The 19268-nt window shown below is 37.6% G+C and overlaps 1 protein-coding gene across 1 annotated transcript in view; it reads right to left on the minus strand.

The window, feature by feature from the left end:
• The window catches only part of LOC126340484 (translation initiation factor IF-2, mitochondrial), an 85734-nt gene that overhangs the window by 19702 nt on the left and 46764 nt on the right, over positions 1-19268 (minus strand). Inside the window, exon 10 of the mRNA XM_050001694.1 lies at positions 8426-8530. Within this exon, the coding sequence (XP_049857651.1) occupies positions 8426-8530 (105 nt within the window). The remainder of the gene's footprint in view (positions 1-8425; positions 8531-19268) is intronic.

The raw sequence follows: 19268 nt of genomic DNA on the forward strand, positions 1-19268 counted from the left end.
CAGCGAACCACAGATGCAGGCTGGTGGCAACAGTATCATGCTATGGGAGGCATTCTTCTGTGCTTGCATGGGACCTGTGGCAGTCTATATGGAACTGTGTTCCCTGTACTTGGTTCAATATAGATCAGAGAAGCAATCACTATGGTACAATTTGTTTTGGACCCATCCACTATATTGGAATCTGGCAGTTTGTAATGCATGGCATACCATCTTTTAGCAGTGTTTTGTTTTGACAGACAACAAATGTTGGGGAAAAAGATTCTGAGCTTTTCTTCTCTAATGTTTAATCACATGTTTACCTGAAGATACGGCTTTTAGTGCGTCAAAACTGGTAACAATTCAGTCTTAAAGGACCAAATACAGCCGAAGTGGTTACTAAAACCCAAGATGATTACTCACAGCTGTGATCGCCACACCTACAATGTTGCCTGCAAGATCACAATTACAGAGGCAATCAAACTATCATTCTTCCCACACTCCATACATGAAGGGGATAGGAAGAAACACTAATAACTGGTACAATGTGGCATATCCTCTGCCATGCAATTCATGATGGTTTGCGGAGTATAAGCATAGATATTGATAGCAGGGAATAAGTGGCTTGGTACCTGTTAGAAGGAGCCTGGAATACACACAACAAATAACTGACAATGTTGGTTGCTACTCTGTGATGAAGACGTCAGCAAAAAAATGAAAGTTACACTGGTCTATCAAAACAATAACATGAACAATGGACATACTATGTGTTATATAGAACAGCAAAAGTAATGAGACAGTCACTTTTTTCATTCTATAGTGACATCCTCTATAGTGTTTGACAGGCTGTTTGTGACAACTGTACAATCATGATACATCTGAAAAATATGATTTCTAGACTACATGTTGGTTTGCTGAACAGTATTTTAAGTTTTGCTAACACTGTTAATTTTCACAATCTCACTTAATATGTTGAATATTTGAATGCATCTGTTGCGACACTCTTCTTGTGAAAATATGAGGGTCATCCAAAAAGTAAGTTCCGTTTCTATTTCTATCCGTGGCAGCGCTACGATCGCAGTTCCGAGCACGATCGGCAGTTGCTCTGACTCAAGGAGAAGACATGTATGCCATTTTCAGATCGCTGCTGCCGAAGTGTGCTCTGTAGTGCTTCTTTATAATGTGAGCTGTAATAGAAAATGCCGCCGCGTGCGAAATCACATCTGTGATTTGTTTTCTAAATCCAAATCAAAGGGAATTCATCGACAAATCTGTGACGTTTATGGACAAAATGCTATGAGTGATTCAATGTTTAGAAGATGGGTCAGACTGTTCAATGAAGGACATAATCCAGTGTACGATGAAGAACGAAGTGGATGCCTGTCTGTGGTTACTGATGAACTGGTTCACACAACTGATGAGAAGATTAAGCACCACCATAAGTTTACACTTAGTGCCCTTGCTATGGAAGTTCCACAAATCTCACGATCACTAATTCATAAAATTGTTACTGAAAAACTGAAATTTCAAAAACTTTGCTCACATTGAGTACCCAAAATTCTTACTGAACAACACAAAAAACAACGGATGGGCAGTACACTTCAGTTTTTGACATGCTACAATGAAGGTGGCGATGGTTTTCTATCTCGGATAAACACAGGAGATGAAACTTGGGTATCGTACCACACCCCTGAAACAAAATGGCAATCAATGGAATGGAGGCCACTTCATCCCCAGTGAAGGTTAAGCCTAAGCAAATCTTGACTCCTTGAAAAGTCATGTGCACCATTTTTTGGGACAGAAAAGGCCTTTTGCTGACTGAGTTCCTACCATGAGGCCAAACGTCAATGCACATGGTTACTGTGAGACCATTAAGAAATTGCGCCACGCAATACAGAACAAGCGCCGAGGATTACTGTCAAAAGGTGTTGTTTTTTCTACAATAATGCCCAACCTTATGTGACCAAACAACTCTTAAAGGAATTTCACTGTGACACATTTGATCATCCTCTGTACAGCCAAGACCTCGCTCTTAGTGACTGTCATCTATTCCTACACCTAAAATCTGGACAACGCTTCAACAATGATGACGAGCTGAAAGAACATGTTACCACATGGTTGAATACACAGGCGGCAACTTTCTATGAAGAAGGCATACAAAAGCTTGTGCTACACTATGACAAGTGACTACAAAATTTCGGTAGCTATGTAGAAAAGTAGTTTAACAGCTGTAGATTTTTGTACAACACATATTTTTTTCTGTATCTGAACACATTTGTTTTATATAACCAAGCAGAACTTACTTTGTGGACATACCTCATAATTTAAAGCTAGAAGTGACGTGAACAGTTGTTTTCGAAACAGAAGTGCAATTGTTACAGTTATCAATTCCGTTTATTATTTTTGTTTATATTATTATTTTTTTACTTGCCATCCAGTTACACAAAAGAAGAAGAAAAAACTAATTTAATAGTGTTGCATAATCTTTACAATTCACAGTGATTGGAAAGGATTTCCTTCATATAATAAATGATTCATCACAGTATTTTCAACCTCTCCCCTGTTGTCAGTCACTTAGCACTACAACTGTGACCTATTAAGAGTAACCAAATTTCATGAATACTGTACGAAAAAGCAATGGCACATTTATTTGTAGTCCCTTGGACTTTCATTCTATCATCCGTCTGAGTCCATTGTGACACAGCATGAACATAAGATGAATTTCTCTACTCTTAAGAATTCAAATAAACACAATAATGTTACTTGTAAAGTAAATAAAATTATTGTTGTGTATTTGTTCTAAAAGTTAATAAAAAAGAAATACAAATCAGATGATTAGTATTACCATCGTTTTCACAGCAGCAGACTTAAATTCATCGTGGTTCAGCAAATTGCCATGAAATATTTATAAATTAAATACAAAAACTTTCCTCGTGAATCAGTCTACCCATTAGTCAAAATTGGATCAAAATCCTTACATTAGTTTCTCCGATTAGTCTACCCCCCCCCCCCCTCCCACACACACACCCCTTTCTGGATTTGTGATGGTACACACCATTACCCCACACCAGTCAGAATCATAGTTTTGAAATGTGGTATATACAACACAACTTTTGCTGCAGTTGAAGTGATGGAAAACTATGCACACATGGCTCGAAACTAGACTATAACTGATCTAAACCATATGCAGTGGCAAGCAGTGGGAGATGGCTGTCCCCAGCTGTATGATAATCCCTTTTCCTGCCTGGTCCACAGCTCTGCAGGTGCTCCCCTACTGCGAACTGCTATATATCCCTTCAGTCAGTTCAGAGACAAGAAGCATACAGTGAAAACCTTTCAAAGCTATGTACTGTTTTATAAACCATTAATTAAAACATTTAAATTTCTTCACTTTTTCAACAGCTTATAGTACAAACTTGTATGTGTTCTGCATTATTGTAATTCCTTTTTTGTAACAAATTGTAAACTGAAATATAAACACCATCAATACATAGTGCAATAAAAAGTTGTAGGTGCACGAAGGAGTTTTATTTTTTACCCATATAAATGCTATCATCACACTTTCAAAATGCTCATAAAAGTGTTAAAATAATGTTCTAAGATATCTAAATTTCAGAACCACCCCAAGGAAGGTCATAATATTGGAACCTCTGTTTTTTATTCATCTCCTTAGACTCACCAGGCACATTTTCTCTGGTGTTTTGGCAGATATTTGAAATTTGTCTATTGCATGGTGCAGCTGGAATCAATCCAAACAAATAGAGCTCATCATGAATTTCATGACACCTAATGTCGATGGAAAGATTGGTTTGCTTCCCATTACAACAAAATGGTTTTTAAAGTGGAATTTTATGTGCCCATTTGACAGAGCAGGCCCAGATTAGTCTGTTGCGATATCTGTTTCATTGATATGTATTATTAGGGACAGTGACACCCAAAGAATAACCATCACTACTGCAGCAGTTGCAGCACAATCATGGTCTGCACTGACAGCTACTGCCAAACATGCAGCACTAAATAAGCCACTGCTGGACTGCTGTTTATTGCCTGCATTTTACTGCCCCTGTTAATACATATTGATAAAACAAATATCGGACTAGATTAATTTGAGAGCACTCTGTTGAATGGGCACATAAGAGCAGTAATTATTTAGCCTGACTCCACCTACACAATGCAAAAAAGGAACTGCAAATATCAGCTGAAACAGCAGAGTAAATGCCCCTGACAAGAGACATGACTACAACTAGCAGAGTGGCAGAGAGAGAGAAAGAGAGAGAGAGAGAGAGAGAGAGAGAGAGAGAGAGAGAGAGAGAGAATGAAGCCAGGAACAATTATAAGACACCTATTTTCTATTTTAGTGATGCCTTTGAATGGGAATAAAACTTGTTTTCTTTAGAAAGCAGAAAAATGTGAAATCAATGCCGCATTTCACTAATTTATGTTTCCTAAGATGGTCTGATGCAATAAAACATGATGAAGTTCTTTGTACAATATATGAGTCAGTCCCTGTGTATCTAACAAATCATTGGCTCCTTTGTTCTTCGGGTGCAGAGCATTAACAAAAAAATAAAAATAAAAAATAAAAAAAAGACTTTAGATTCTAACTATGAGAAATAAGTATATATTTTCATGTAACAAACAATAACCATTGAAGCTGAAACGAAGGCCTATGGCCAAAAGCTTTAATAGTGAGAGTCTATTTGTTATGCCTATCTACAAATTTGTTTAATTTTGCAAAAGTTTATTGTAAGTCTATTTTTTTATACTGTTGACACTGACCGTATAGCAGAGATGCTGAGTCATAGATAGGCATAATAAAAAGACTCACTATTAAAGCTTTTGGCCATAGGCCTTCGTCAACAATACACACACATTCTCATGCGCGTACGTGCGCCACACACACACACACACACACACACACACACACACACACACACACACACACACACACACACACACAACGTCTCACACGACTGCAGTCTCAGGCAATCTCAGGCAACTGAAACATTCCATCCTGGATCTTCCATTGTTTGATTTTATGCTGTTGAGATAAAAAAAAATAATGTTTTGTATTGGACTATAATGATTTTCAACAAGATATGTCACTAACAATTACACAATATTTTTAATTCTACAACTTTCACATTTTGTGTTTTGTGTGCCATGCAGTCAGGCCCAAGTTATCAGAATATGTATCTGAGGAGTACAGAACAACATGCTATATATGAGTATGACACCATTAAAGGCTTCAAGACTGTTTATGGCTTCTGATTTATGGCCTTAGTGAGCACACAGACACTAACAAAGAAGTGTAGGACTATTTGTGATATGAGAAATTTTATTAAGAGGTACCGATAAGCCTGATGGTTTCATATCTCACCTGCTATAAAACTAATAATATTTTTGGCATGAAAGGTTTATTGTTCAGTATATCTGTCAGCTAAATTTTATGACCAGAGCACCATTAATTTTTCTTAATGATCAGCACAACCTCCCTGCATGGCCTTTCCATTCTTTCTTTTTACATCCGGGTTTGATGTTTTACTCCTGTTCTTTCTCCTTTGAATTTGTGTACACTGGCATGAACTTTCTTATGATCAGTCATTCTAATACAGAGCAATTTTCTACCTATTTTCTATTTAACAATGCTTTGTTTGTTGTCAATTATAGACCTTAATCCAGCTTACTATTCATTTCCATTTCTTCTGTCTATTTTATATTCTATTACATCTTTTTGTATTGTCTGAATCTCATATCTGACTCTATGCCATGCTCAACAATTTTTATTCCTATGAAAGCATGTCTTCATCCTCACTGAGTTTCAGATACTAACCCTCAGCATTCATTTTTTGATGCAATCTTGAGAGTCATACCAATTTTGTCTGCATTCATTGTTTGATGCAACCTTGAGAATCATACCATCTGTGTCTGGATCTGTTCTCTCTGTAATAGTCCAGTCTAACATACTGTTACTACTGCACTACGTGTAGTGTTTGTTTTACTCCCTTTTCTCATCAATCTTCCGTTCTGTGATTCTTTGATTTTTAACTGTCACACCTCTATTTCATGGCATGATAAACAGAGGCAATGTTGCCATTAGTAGCAGACTGCAGAACTGAAGCTATGAGAAACAGCCGTCTTCCTTCCCACAACTATCTCCATCTATTCTGCCTTGACACACTGTTACTTCTGAATCAAAGCAGCACTCTTTTATTTACTCAGTTTTCAGAAACTAGAGTCATGTTTGCTTCTACATCAATGTAAATGCTCATAAATGTCCTCTATTGATACAGTTGTTTTATAATTCCAGCTATACTATTAACTGATAAAATTGCATGGTACTCAGTGGCGGCCAGTGATCATGTTCTGATGCGCTACAGCACACTGTAATTATCCCATTTCTCTTCAAATGCGAGCTAGAAATCACATTGTAAGCACATCTTCCTCTTCGAATGTGTGCTAGTGTGCAAATAAAAACGACAAAAACATGTTATGTAGTGTTACAGGGGGAATTTAATGCCCTACCTGGATGGCTAATCAGATTCAAACAATTTCGGGTATACAAAAACTTACTGTTAAAGGAGAGCTGCCTAGTTCAAATGTTGCGGCAGCTCATTCTTTCCAGGAAGAGTTAAAGAAATTTGTGGAAGCAGAGAATTTCACACCAGACCAAATTTATAATGCAGACAAAAGTGGTCTGCAATTAAAATGTATACCAAACAGAATTCTTGCTTTCAAGTGTGGAGTTCATGCTATTGGATTCAAGTAATCAAAAGAATGCATTACAATTTTGTGACTGCTAATGCTTCTGGGAACCACAAAATGAAACTACTAGCGACTAGACGGGGAGGGGGGGAGTCCTCAATACTCATAAATATCACAGCTAAGGCTCTCCCTGTGCATTATTGTAGACAAAAAGGAGTATTGGGGGGTTGGGGGGGGGGGGGGATGCAAGTGACACCAACATTTTGTACCACAAGTTCAGCAATTTCTGGAAGAGAAAGGATTGGCACATAAGACTGTTCTACTGTTTGGTCTCTTGTATATGACGATGGTCTTATTGCGACTAAGTTTTCACCTTCTAACATGACTCATTATACAGCCAACGGTCCAAGGCATAACTGCATAGCTAAAACAGCACTTCTGGGCTTGTCTATTGAGAATGCTAGCTGATGAGGATTATTTGGTGGCATTTTGGAAAAAGTTGACAATTCTATATGGTATACACATGATTTCTGATGTCTGACAGGAAGTCAAGCCACATACACGCATTTCATCATGGAGGAAAATTCTTCCACATATAGAAGTGATTTTCAAGGTTTAAGTGATGAAGAAATAACAACTGCACAAATAATGAATCTGGCAATGAGTTTAAAAGGTTTTGAAGATGTCAACGAAGAAAACTTACAATAAGTGGCTAGAGACTGATGCATATAAACCCAGCTTCCACTATGCAAGTGACACCAACATTGTGCCTGCTGCTTCACGAAACAACAAGGGAGAGGATAGTAAATACAAATGTGAATGGTGTGTTCAGAGCGGTGACTTTGTGCTGCACTGCAATGTGTTAATACTCTTCTAGAATATATAGGCCATGGGGGTTTCTGTACAATGATATTATTGTCACAAAACAGTTTGAAATGCAGTGCGAAAAAATTTTAAGGAATAAACAGGACTACAATAATGATGCACAGAACTTGAATAAAAATTTGAACAACGAATGTGTGTTTAAAAAATCTTAATTATTTGTGTTTTTAGATTATTTGTGCATCTTCCCCAGCACATTACCCTGAATAATTGGGAGTACACTGTATTCAATTTAGTTATGATAACTACCCTCGTAATTCAAAAGACTATAGGTGGTTAAAAAAGCAAGCATACGAGGAAATTTAGCTTGAAAGCACATTGACAAGAGTTGGCTCTGCAGATGTGATGTTCAAAATGCAGTTTTTGTTTTTCATGTTTGTTATTTGGTAAAAGTGATGCATGGGGAACAGGGGGAGATCTAAAACATCTTAATGCAATAATAATAATAATAATAATAATAATAATAATAATAATAATAAATCATGGTGGAAATCATAAACACACAATGTATTTGATCTTAGTGTATTAGGTAAAGCTAATATTACAACAATATTAAATTGCACCTATCATGATGACATAATAGAACACAATCTGTTTATTTTTCTAATACTGTAGCACATTGGTAAAATTTTTCACGAGTTGCCTCTGATGGTACAACTAGAACATACTGATGGAAGAAGGTTATTACTTTATGTTTTTGTCTCTTTCAGTTTCTGAAAATGAATGTGTAAAGCAAACATAACTGAAACCAAAGAAACAATACAAGGAAAAGAACATTAAATATAATATTCTGTGTTTTCATATGTTATTTGTGTTACAAAGCAAAAAGTGTAGAACGAATTGAAGATATATTCTTAGTTACCTTACGATATTGTTCTGTCTTTTCTTCAACTACTTCTTTATCGGCCTCCATCTTCTGCTGCATCTGCTGCAGTTCTCTCCATTTCACAACTTCATGTGCACGTTTCTGGCCAGGAAATATAAAAGTGGTTAACCATATAAGACTGAGACATAAGTAAACAGTAAAAATGTCCCTTTAAATGTGAATGCATGTTTATTATGCAAAAAGGAGATGCATAGATTGATGCTAAGAAGAGATATGGATGTGTTTAAATGATAAGTATGGTTGTATGAGGATGAAGAGGTGAGCGACTGTGCTGGCACAATGTAGCCACACAGGTGTCTTTCTCTGTGTCTCTAGTATGAAACACCGAAGTAATGAAAGCTACAAGCAGTTTTTCTATTGGCTGTATTTGCAATTTTGCCTCCTGAGGACCTGAAAGCAAGTACTGGCTTCAGCACATACCATCATCTTTGTCATGGTTCTCATCTTATTTGTTAGCCCACTTCATCTAAGTTTTTCTTTTGTTTCTGTATTTCCTGGTTTTCATTCTAGTGATACTGCTGATTTTAAGGACACAGACAACTGTTTTGCTTATATAGTTACTTCCTTGCTCCACTAAGTTACTAATATTTATTATCATTAATAAGATTGATGAAGATTACAAAAACTATGGAAATGTAGTAAATAATAGTATAAAACAATGAGAAATGCCAGTGTTTCAGAATTTCCTCATCAGGAGATACAGGAAAAGGTGTATCAAAGATGTAAAGAAAGAAAACTTCCTCTTGGGACACAGAGACGATTACCACATCATCAGGGTAGAAACTCAAGTCACAGCCACAAAACCTGGATGGCTCAGAAGTTAAGAACTTGTATACTAAGGTAACAACATGTAAAAAAAAAAAAAAAAGTGATAGAGTAAAGATTACTAAAAAATTAGGCTGTGCTGTTTTAAAGAGTAGATGTCAGGAGGAAATGCCAAAATGGTTCACAGGATGAGGCAGTTTGTGACAGGAAAGCATATGATTAAGTTGGCAACAATAGGATGTAACCAGTAAGGCATATGTGTAGCAGTTGTGATCACAACAAATGAGCGTCTTGTATTGCAATGATGTCTTTTCTGTTTTCTCTTCTCATAACAGAAGTTGACCCATAACTTTGTTTTTGATTTGCACTCAAAAAATGGATCCAACAACAGAATAACACTTCAGCTTTATCAGAGATGAAATACTCATGAGAAAATGAGAGATTGTGTAAGAAAAATGCTAATCTTCAAGACTCCAGTTGTAATACACAATGTAACACAGAATTCTGGAATGTACTTCAATTAGTGGCTTATAAGCATAAACAGTAACTTTTACAATATTATCGTAATTCAACCTGTTCCCTGTTCATAAATGTGGTGACAAAAATTGTCAGAATAATGATCCGGTTGGTGTCATTGCAGATACCTGTTACAAATTCTAGTACTCTAAAATATTTCATGTTATAAACTTTTATGAGCAGGAATCAATAACACACCAATTCATTAATGTCACTATCAAATTTACTCAATTTTGTGAGCATGTGTGATTAAGATTTTTAAAACTTTTTATTCTCAGTTTATTGTTGCAGTTGAAAATCATTGTGTGAGCAATATTTCTATTGTGCCACATGGCGACAACCTGCCAACAGATTTAGTTATTAGGAAGTTTGGTTTTCAGTTCACTTTCCTGTCCATCTTCGCATTTTTATTTTCGAGCAACAGCTTTGTGAAAGCAAGAGCTTCTCCACTATGTATCAGCAGCAATTGTAACACTTCAAAGAACAGTCTGACAACTTCACACCCGGTGGTGTGTGTGTGTGTGTGTGTGTGTGTGTGTGTGTGTGTGTGTGTGTGTAGAATATTACCAAAATTAAATCACTGGGGTGCCACAACAGACATCTGAAGACAATCCCTGATGAGGAGCGCATTAATGTGGAAAAATATGACACATCTCAAAGCAGATCAATTTTCAGTGGATAAATGAGAAAAAAATTGAATGGAAGATTCAGAATCATCATCCAACTACACATTAAAGGTGTCATCACCACGGAACTGTACCAAGCTGTGGTCTGGTGGCCTTAAGATACAAGTACAGTTGTTTGTAAATAAAACATGAAAATAGTAGCATAATATAAACTCAAATCCTTCTATAGCAACTGGTTTACTGCAAGGTGGATATTATGAAAATAATGTTTCTTCACAGACAAACCAAGTACACAAAGAATATTAGAGCACAGTTGGAGAAATAAGGACAAGTCCTGTCTGTGGTGAGACCATCAGAGATAGTACAGCTTGGAAGCAAGATGAGAAATAATCTATGGTCTTGTCAAAAAGTATCATTTCAGTCTTTGTCATAAGTGACTTTGGAAAACTATGAGAAACCAAAATCTGGGAGGCAGCGTGGAACTCCAGTCCTTTACCTCACTACGTATGACCTGGTTTGCCTCTTTAACATGTGATTAAGTTTTGACAATAGGTCTCTGTTGTTTATTGATGAGGGTTGGGGTTCACTGGTGACTGAGTAAGGCAACTGTGCACATAAATGGTTATGGTGGATCACTTGCAGCAGGAGAGACAAAGCACACCTACCGTATTTACTCGAATACAAGCCGCACTTTTTTTCCAGTTTTTCTAATCCAAAAAACCACCTGCGGCTTAGAATCGAGTGCAAACTAAGTGGAAGTTTTGAAAAATGTTGGTAGGTGCCGCCACAGCTAACTTCTACCGTTGAATATATGTAGCGCTACACAGGCAGCATTTCAATGCACTACGAAAATCTGACTGGCAAGACTGTTTGGGATTTTTGTCAATATGGCCAACTCTACATTCTGAATATTTTCCTACCTGTGAGAAGAGATGGTTGCTAACAACAACTTCTATGAATTGTGAATCACATGCAGTATTCTCTTCACCATAAGAATAATACGAATATAAACATTTCACCATGTATTCTTTCGTGTTTGCTGCTATCTCATTTAAATCCTGTCTGTCTAATAAACTACAAAACTAGAGTGAGACAACAGCAAACGCAGAAGAATATACATATCATGTCATGTTTATATTCGTATTATTCTTATGTCGAATAGTGATACAGTCAGAAATGAAGCACGACAATTGACTAGATTTTTAAATCAAAGATGACTAATTTCTGTCCAGAATGTAATAAAAAGGCGTCTGCAAAGATTTTCAAATGGAGAAAAATTTTCACTGCACTCTTGATCAGAACATCTTCTATCATACACAGTCTGTTATTTGGTTCTTGTTGATCATTATGAAAGAAAGCATCAGTGTAAGTAACAACAAACAGTAGTCTCTTGCCATTGTTTCACAAATGAAACGATTCCCCTCTCTCTCTCTCTCTCTCTCTCTCTCTCTCTCTCTTATTGTAAGCGGCGGTAGTGTGCACAAAAGCAAGCTGTTCCGCGAGCGGTGACAGGCCGTAAACACTCGTAATCAGAATGCGACAAACAAAGCATGACGCAGTACATTAATGCATCTTCAGCTTAGAGTGACGTAAACGCCTATATCAAAGAGAATGGCAGTTATCAGATCAAAGAAAAATAAGCAATCAATTCAAGCCAGACAAAGCACATGAAAAAGGAAGGGTACCCGTATAAAATACGGATGGAGTGCCTGGCGCTTGGCAATGGCTAACTGGTAAAACTTAACTGCGAAGCTTACGACTCGAACCAAACTACTGTAGCTGTATCATCATTCATTCGACCTAAATTGTGTCTCATATTACAATGGACCAACTTTGTTTCGATTTGCAGGTGTGGCCTAAAACTTTTCTCTCTCCTTGAATTTCGAGTCTCAAATTTCAGGTGTGGCTTAGATTCGGGAAAACTTTTTTCCCTTGATTTCGAGTCTCATTTTTCAGGTGAGGCTTAGATTCGAGTGCGGCTTAGATTTGAGTAAATACAGTAAGTATCGTGGTACAAAGTTCCAAAAAAATTGTTGTACAAAGTTAAAAAAAAACAATACCCATTCCTTGGGTCCTTACGTAAATCTGTATACGATATGAGGATCTAGTATTTGTGCAGACAAACTGAATGTGGTAACAAGCTTCTTGCGTAGTTGGTACAATATATTCAACAAGCTAATGGATATCATGAGTATAGGTTGAGGAAAAATAAGTAACGACTGACAACAAGTCAACTGTAGAAGTTTTCTTCCTTTCAGTCTAGTCTCTTAAGAAAACACCTTTCACACATTCCCTTTCCGAAGTCTCATCTGGTACATGGTATCCCACGTTACTGCCTTACCATTAAAATTGGCACCTAAGACTGTCACCCGTCCTACCACAACTTGAAGGTTCGTTCAGTCCCTCATCCTCATCAACCTGGTCCTTTATCACACAATCCGAGATCAAATCTTACTTGACAGCCTCTACTACTTTTGAAAAGTCCTTTTACTATGTGACCACAACTTCCTGAATGCCACCACTGCAATAGAAACTCCTGTCCTTCAACAGCTGGAACAGCATTCCCAAAATCAGCTGAGCAAGCTGTCACAGCTATTTGTGTCTTACGCCTGTTTGCCAAGAAAGAGACTGCCATTCTCATCTGAACCCTCCTCCCTTCTCTTCAACCCCTCATAACTTCCTGACAATGCCTTGGTGCTCTACTCTGCCTTCCACATCACCCAAAACTTCCTCCACCCTCCATGAAACACATGCTCCTGAACACCCACACCGTAACAGTGCTGTCAACCTTTCTGCCAAAACTCAGACCCCTGTACAGGTCTCAGTCCTTTCTAAAGACTAGATCTTTGACCCGAAACTTAGTTCAACAATGCCAGACTTTTAAAGAACCTTCTTTCCTTTATTACTTCTCTGGTGTGGAAACATTATTTTGCCACGTATCCCACTGACAACAGGCAATCAAACTCCCACATAGGAACATGTTTAAAACAGTTCCGATCTCCTTCTCTTCCAACCACTCATCTACCCTGGTAATCATTCAGGAATTCCTCACTTCTGACATGGGACTGCCTTCCTTTCCTAAATCCTTCCCCAGTGAGACCAACATCACTCCTATTGAAAAAACAGTTATCAATATTCTGAAAATCAATCCACCCCACAGTCAAATGCTCCACCACCGTAGTCATGAATCACAGTGACTATTTGCCCGAGGGTCTTGCCAACTTTCCGACATCTCTGTATATACCGCATTTACTCGAATCTAAGCTGCACTTTTTTTCCGGTTTTTGTAATCCAAAAAACCACCTGCGGTTTAGAATCGAGTGCAAAGCGGAAGTTCTGAAAAATGTTGGTAGGTGCTGCCACAGCTAACTTCTGTCGTTGAATATATGTAGCGCTTCACAGGCACAAAGATAAATACTGGCACCAAAACCTCTGCATCAGTAAATAAATTAAAGAAAAGGTGGAAGACGAGCTTTTTCTCTCAGCCCCGAGTTTTGACTACCACATTTTCATGCATTATCCAACGAAGTAAATACAAATTCCGTATTGTCCGTCTTCGAATGTAGCAGCATTTCAATGCACTACGAAAATCTGACTGGCAAGACTGTTTGGGATGTTTGTCAATATGGCCAACTCTGCGTTCTGAATTTTTTCCTACCTGTGAGAAGAGATGGTTGCTAACAACAACTTCTATGAATTGTGAATCACATGCAGTATTCTCTTCACCATAAGAATAATACGAATATAAACATTTTGCCATGTATTCTTTTGTGTTTTCTGCTATCTCACTTAAATACTGTCTGCCTAATAAACTACAAATCTAGAGTGAGACAACAGCAAATGCGGAAGAATATACATATTATGTTTATATTCATATTATTCTTATGCCGAATAGTGATACAGTCAGAAATGAAGCACGGCAATTGATTAGCTTTTTAAATCTAAGATGACTCTAATTTCTGTACAGAATGTAATGTACTAAACAGGCATCTGCAAAGATTTTCAAACGGAGAAAGATTTTCGCTAAACTCTCGTTCTGAGCATCTTCTATCATACGCATTCTATTATATGGTTCTTGCTGATCGTTATCAAAGAAAGCAGCAGTGTAAGTAACAAGAAATAGCAGTCTCTTGCCATTGTTTCGCTAATGAAACAATTCCTCTCTTTTTTAAATTGTAAGCGGTGGTAGCACGCACAAAAGCAAGCCATGCCGAGAGTGGCAACAGGTCGTAAACACTCATAATCAGAATGCGACAAACAATGCATGACACAGTACAGTAACGCATTTTCAGCTTTGAGTGACGTAAACACCTATAACAAAGAGAACGGCACTTATCAGATCAAAGAAAAATAAGCAATCAATTTAAACCAGACGAAGCACGTGAAAAAGGAAGGGTACCTGTATAAATACGGACGGAGCGCCTGATGCATAGCAACGACTACCTGGTGAAGCTTAATTGATAAGCTTACGACTCGAACTAAACTACTATAGCTGTATCATCATTCATTCAAACCAAATTATGTGTCATATTACAATGGACCAACTTTGTTTCGATTTGGAGGTGTGGCCCAAAATTTTTTTCTCCCCTTGAATTTAGTGTCCCAGAACCTCTCCCTTCATTGTCGAACACCTTAATATTATTGACCGTAAGCTACCATCCTACACTGCAGCCAAAGCTCACTTCTGTCACTGCCACTTCACAGTTCCTATCTCATTACCACCAGGTTCCTTGTTAGTCAATGTCAAGGTGTATACGTGGACAAGGGAAAAAAATCCCAGATTTTTCCTGGATTTCTCGGTTAAAAATGCACTTTTTCGCAGGTGACAGTATATTTTCCCTTATCAATCCTTTGAATCGTTATGGTTTTATACATGGGCGTACAATTTCCCGGCACTTTAGAAAATGAAACTCAGGGAAAAAGACACGTTTTGGAAATATCTTTGATGTGCAGCAACATGTACACTGCGTATTTTCGTATTACGAAAGCATACATTGGAATTCCACCAAATGCTGCATGTTACTTTTGTAAGCCGTTTGTAGCTCATGTCATGTGATCTCACCAGCCGATGACAGCGGATATTCAGAGCATAGGACACGTGAGGCAGTCAGCCAACAGCAACATCACTGTTAAGTAGCAAGAACACACAAACAGGGAAGGTTAATAGTTTAAATTAATATACATAGTGTTGCATATGTTTCACATATAATTTTGTTCTAAAGCTGAAGAGAAGCTAAGCTTTTGCATATACTGTTGATCTTCTTTTCGCATGTAACACTTTAAGATATATCACACAAATGTGCTAGTAAAATTTTTAATGACATTAATGTCTGATCTTCAGGGTTCAAAATTCTTCTAAATGGCTCATCATCAAAGAGTTGATTTTTAAATGAGAGTCAAACGCTCTGTGATTTAATAAATTCATGGTATATTCTTGCACATAGTTCAACTTACGTAAAATGGTATTTACATTGAAAGTAACGCTTTTCAAACCACTATTTGCAGTATTTTCCCGCGACCTGTTAGAAATAGGTTCGTTTCAGCAGTTGCCAGAGAGCGTAGATAACAGGTGACACCACACTTGGGTAGCTATCATGATGTAGGAAGCCCGTATGTACGTACATATAAAACATTGAAAGATCATACATTATGTCATAAAAGAAACAAGACATCAGAGGATACTGCAAGAGCATCAGAATTTCTTGAACCATATTAAAATGAGCACATTTAAAGTGCATACTTAAAGGGCACATTCGTATGCCCAGATTCCCAATGAAGTAGACCTCGACCTGATACTAAGCTTTTCGGAGTGGTTTTCGGGATGTAATTTTCTTGGAGCACAAGTACTGCATTATATCATGTTTGGTTCTTTATTATGGCATAATATTATATGTGATAGAAAATGAAAACGTGAACTTGAAATGCAGCGAACAGTAGAAAATACCCAGTACTGTGGAATTAAACATTTCGTTTCAAATACACTGACTGCTTCTGCGGAAAAGGGTCAACAATTTCTTTAGCAAACAGACAAAAGGTGATTAAGGTAATTAATGCTGACTGTCAGAAACTAATGACATATTTCAGCCTTCCATAATTATGTGAATGTGTTTTAATCCACTTGATAGCTCCTGGCAACAGATATCCATTTTGTTTTTATTTGATATGAGAATAAACGGAGGGGAAACAGCAAAATCACTAAATGTAAACACAGGTCACGTGGAGACTAGCCACTATAATTCTGTGCATCAGCCCCGGATCTACGACATTTGCGAACCAGGTCAATACTAAAAATAAATCGAATTTTCAAAATATGTTCATCTTGTAGTGAACATCTTTATGAAAAGTCTGGAACATAAAACATAAGTATTCGAGGGAACGTAAGACATATTATTTGGTCTTAAGTATGCCAAAGTGCAGTGCCACACCTCTTCATAAAGCATTTTTCTACCACACGTCCAAACTATATTCAGGAGAGTGGAAACTGATATGTCCTGTGGTGCGTCTCCTGCTCCCTGTCGGCCGGTTGGACAGCCTGCCCCTCTTTAAAAAAAATCTCCCAATCAATAGCGGATGGGATTATTTGTAATCGAGAGAACAAGAACTCTTCAGAAAATCTGAACCCTTTATTGCCTAATAGTTAATAACTTGCTGTTTTGTGTGACATAAAATTAAATATAGGATATATAAAACCAATACTGACAAGTGATAAACAAGAAATTACACATTTCTTCAAACCTTAGCTCCAAGCATTATTATCTCTCTAATCTTGCTACAGCTTCACAAGGTGTGCTTTCCTTTCTGCGAAAGAATCTATTACCTCATCAAAGTTCGTCAAACATTTAGCTACATGAAAAATCGAAGTGTTGTTATCTAATACTGAAAAAGCTGTTAATACAAATAATACCCAAGCTGTTAATACAAATAATACCCAAGATTGGTGTGGTTTCTCGATCTGATTACGTCTATTTTGTCACTGTCTGCTAGATAAAACAAAATAGGCCTTTTAATATGGCAGCAGTTTTGTAACACACCAAATAAACGAGACTGTTTTGGCACAAATGGCCATTTTTATAGCACGACAGAATATAATCCAATAAGTACCAATACCAAATGCCTATTAGGCCTATTACAAGCAAAAAGCTTTACGTTAGGAAATAGTTTCACATTTCATTCATACGCACCAGATTCTCAAGCATGAGATCCAAAAGTAGTTTTACAAAATTTTTATATAAATTTGGAATTGTCTTATTCTTCCATATTTGTGTGACGTCCCCGTTTCTTCTCCTTCTGTTCTAACAATCTTGTCATCACCAATTCTGTAGCTATTGCTTCCACTGTCAAAATTTGTTCGCCGATTAACTTCACCGACTCTGCCAGAATCACAGGTTTAGTTATCATGCGATTCACGTGATTATTTTCCGGTTAGGCATTATTACGTGTTCGAACAACATGTTTTCCGCATTACTTCCAGAATAGAACTTACGTGGCTGCTAGCTGGGGACTGTACTACTGGTCCTTATTAGTGTAGTGATCTGGCCAAAAATTTTCTGTCAAAATTTCATTTTCTTAGATACACTGATAAGATAATATGTAATCTTTCTCACCTGCTATTCCTGTGACTTGTTTATTTCCATTCTGGTAGTCTGAATCTATGGATTTCACTAGTTGTTATAACAATGCTGATCATTCACAAATCCAGTCAACCACATAATCAGACAGCGATTGGTATTCATCTGCTCGGCTTTACTCTCTCAGCTCGTATAGCCTCGTTCCCTTTTGTCTGCGGAAAGTTTATTTCTAGAAGCGACGAGGATTCTCCTGGCAGAGACATCATGTACACTATGCATGCATTCAAAAGTCCAATTATGATTTATTCAGAAATCAACTTAAAACGTGTTCAAAAAAGTTCAAAAACCAACAGGGAAGCGTCTCAAAATCATATGAATAATCTATAGACAAACATGCACTGGATGCAAAGTTCTTTGTGAAACAAGTTTTTTTCCTCAAGAATGTGAATTTGGCGCCCCCTTTTCCCCGGCAGCATCTAGCTGCTTGCTGCGACTGCTTGCACAGCCAACAGCCACATTCCTGTTGCCAGAAGCATGAGAATCTACTACTCAAACGTGACTCAACTGCGCATGCGCACAAGTCCGCGCGTAACTGCTAAAACAAATCGAATGTAAATAGTTGTGACTTCATGCTCATTGGAGGCATTTTGTTGTTATGAAGGACTGCAGTCTTCCTAAAGCCTTAGACACATTTTCAATTGACAGACGCTCACTTGAGCACTGTGTGTCGTCGTTGTATATTGTCCTTTTTTTTCTCTTTTTTTCCCCCTCTCATTTATGTTTTATTGTTGAAGTATTATTCTGCAGTAGCGGGATACAGTAACATCCTTTGTTAGGGCATCAGTTCTTACCAGTCAAAATTACAAAAAATTAACTGAAAACTAAAACAATGAAAAATTCTCGGAATTCTAAAAATATCCCGGGTTTTTCCCAGTTTTCTCCCGGATGAAATAATTACCGGATTTTTCCTGCATCTCCCGGTTGTCTCGGGTCATATACACCCTGACTGTGGAGGCAACGTCATTGTACACCAATATCCTCCCATGCTCACAGCCCTGCGTCCATGGAACACTACCTTCTCCAGTGTCCTGATACCAAACCCACCATCTCTTTCCTAATTTTCCTAGCCAACCGCATCCAGCCCATAGGCATTTCACTTCCAAAGGTTAAATCTTCATCAGTCCAGTCAATTTCTTTCTGTAATTGATAACCAATAATCAGTCACACCATAGCCGTGGGAGTGTACATTTGTGTGTGTGTGTGTGTGTGTGTGTGTGTGTGTGTGTGTGTGTGTGTGTGTGTTTACTAGAAAAAAGGCAGAGCTCAAATGCTACTGTGAATATA

This window comes from Schistocerca gregaria, chromosome 1 (assembly GCF_023897955.1).
Source record: "Schistocerca gregaria isolate iqSchGreg1 chromosome 1, iqSchGreg1.2, whole genome shotgun sequence".
Taxonomy (NCBI): Eukaryota; Metazoa; Arthropoda; class Insecta; order Orthoptera; family Acrididae; genus Schistocerca; species Schistocerca gregaria.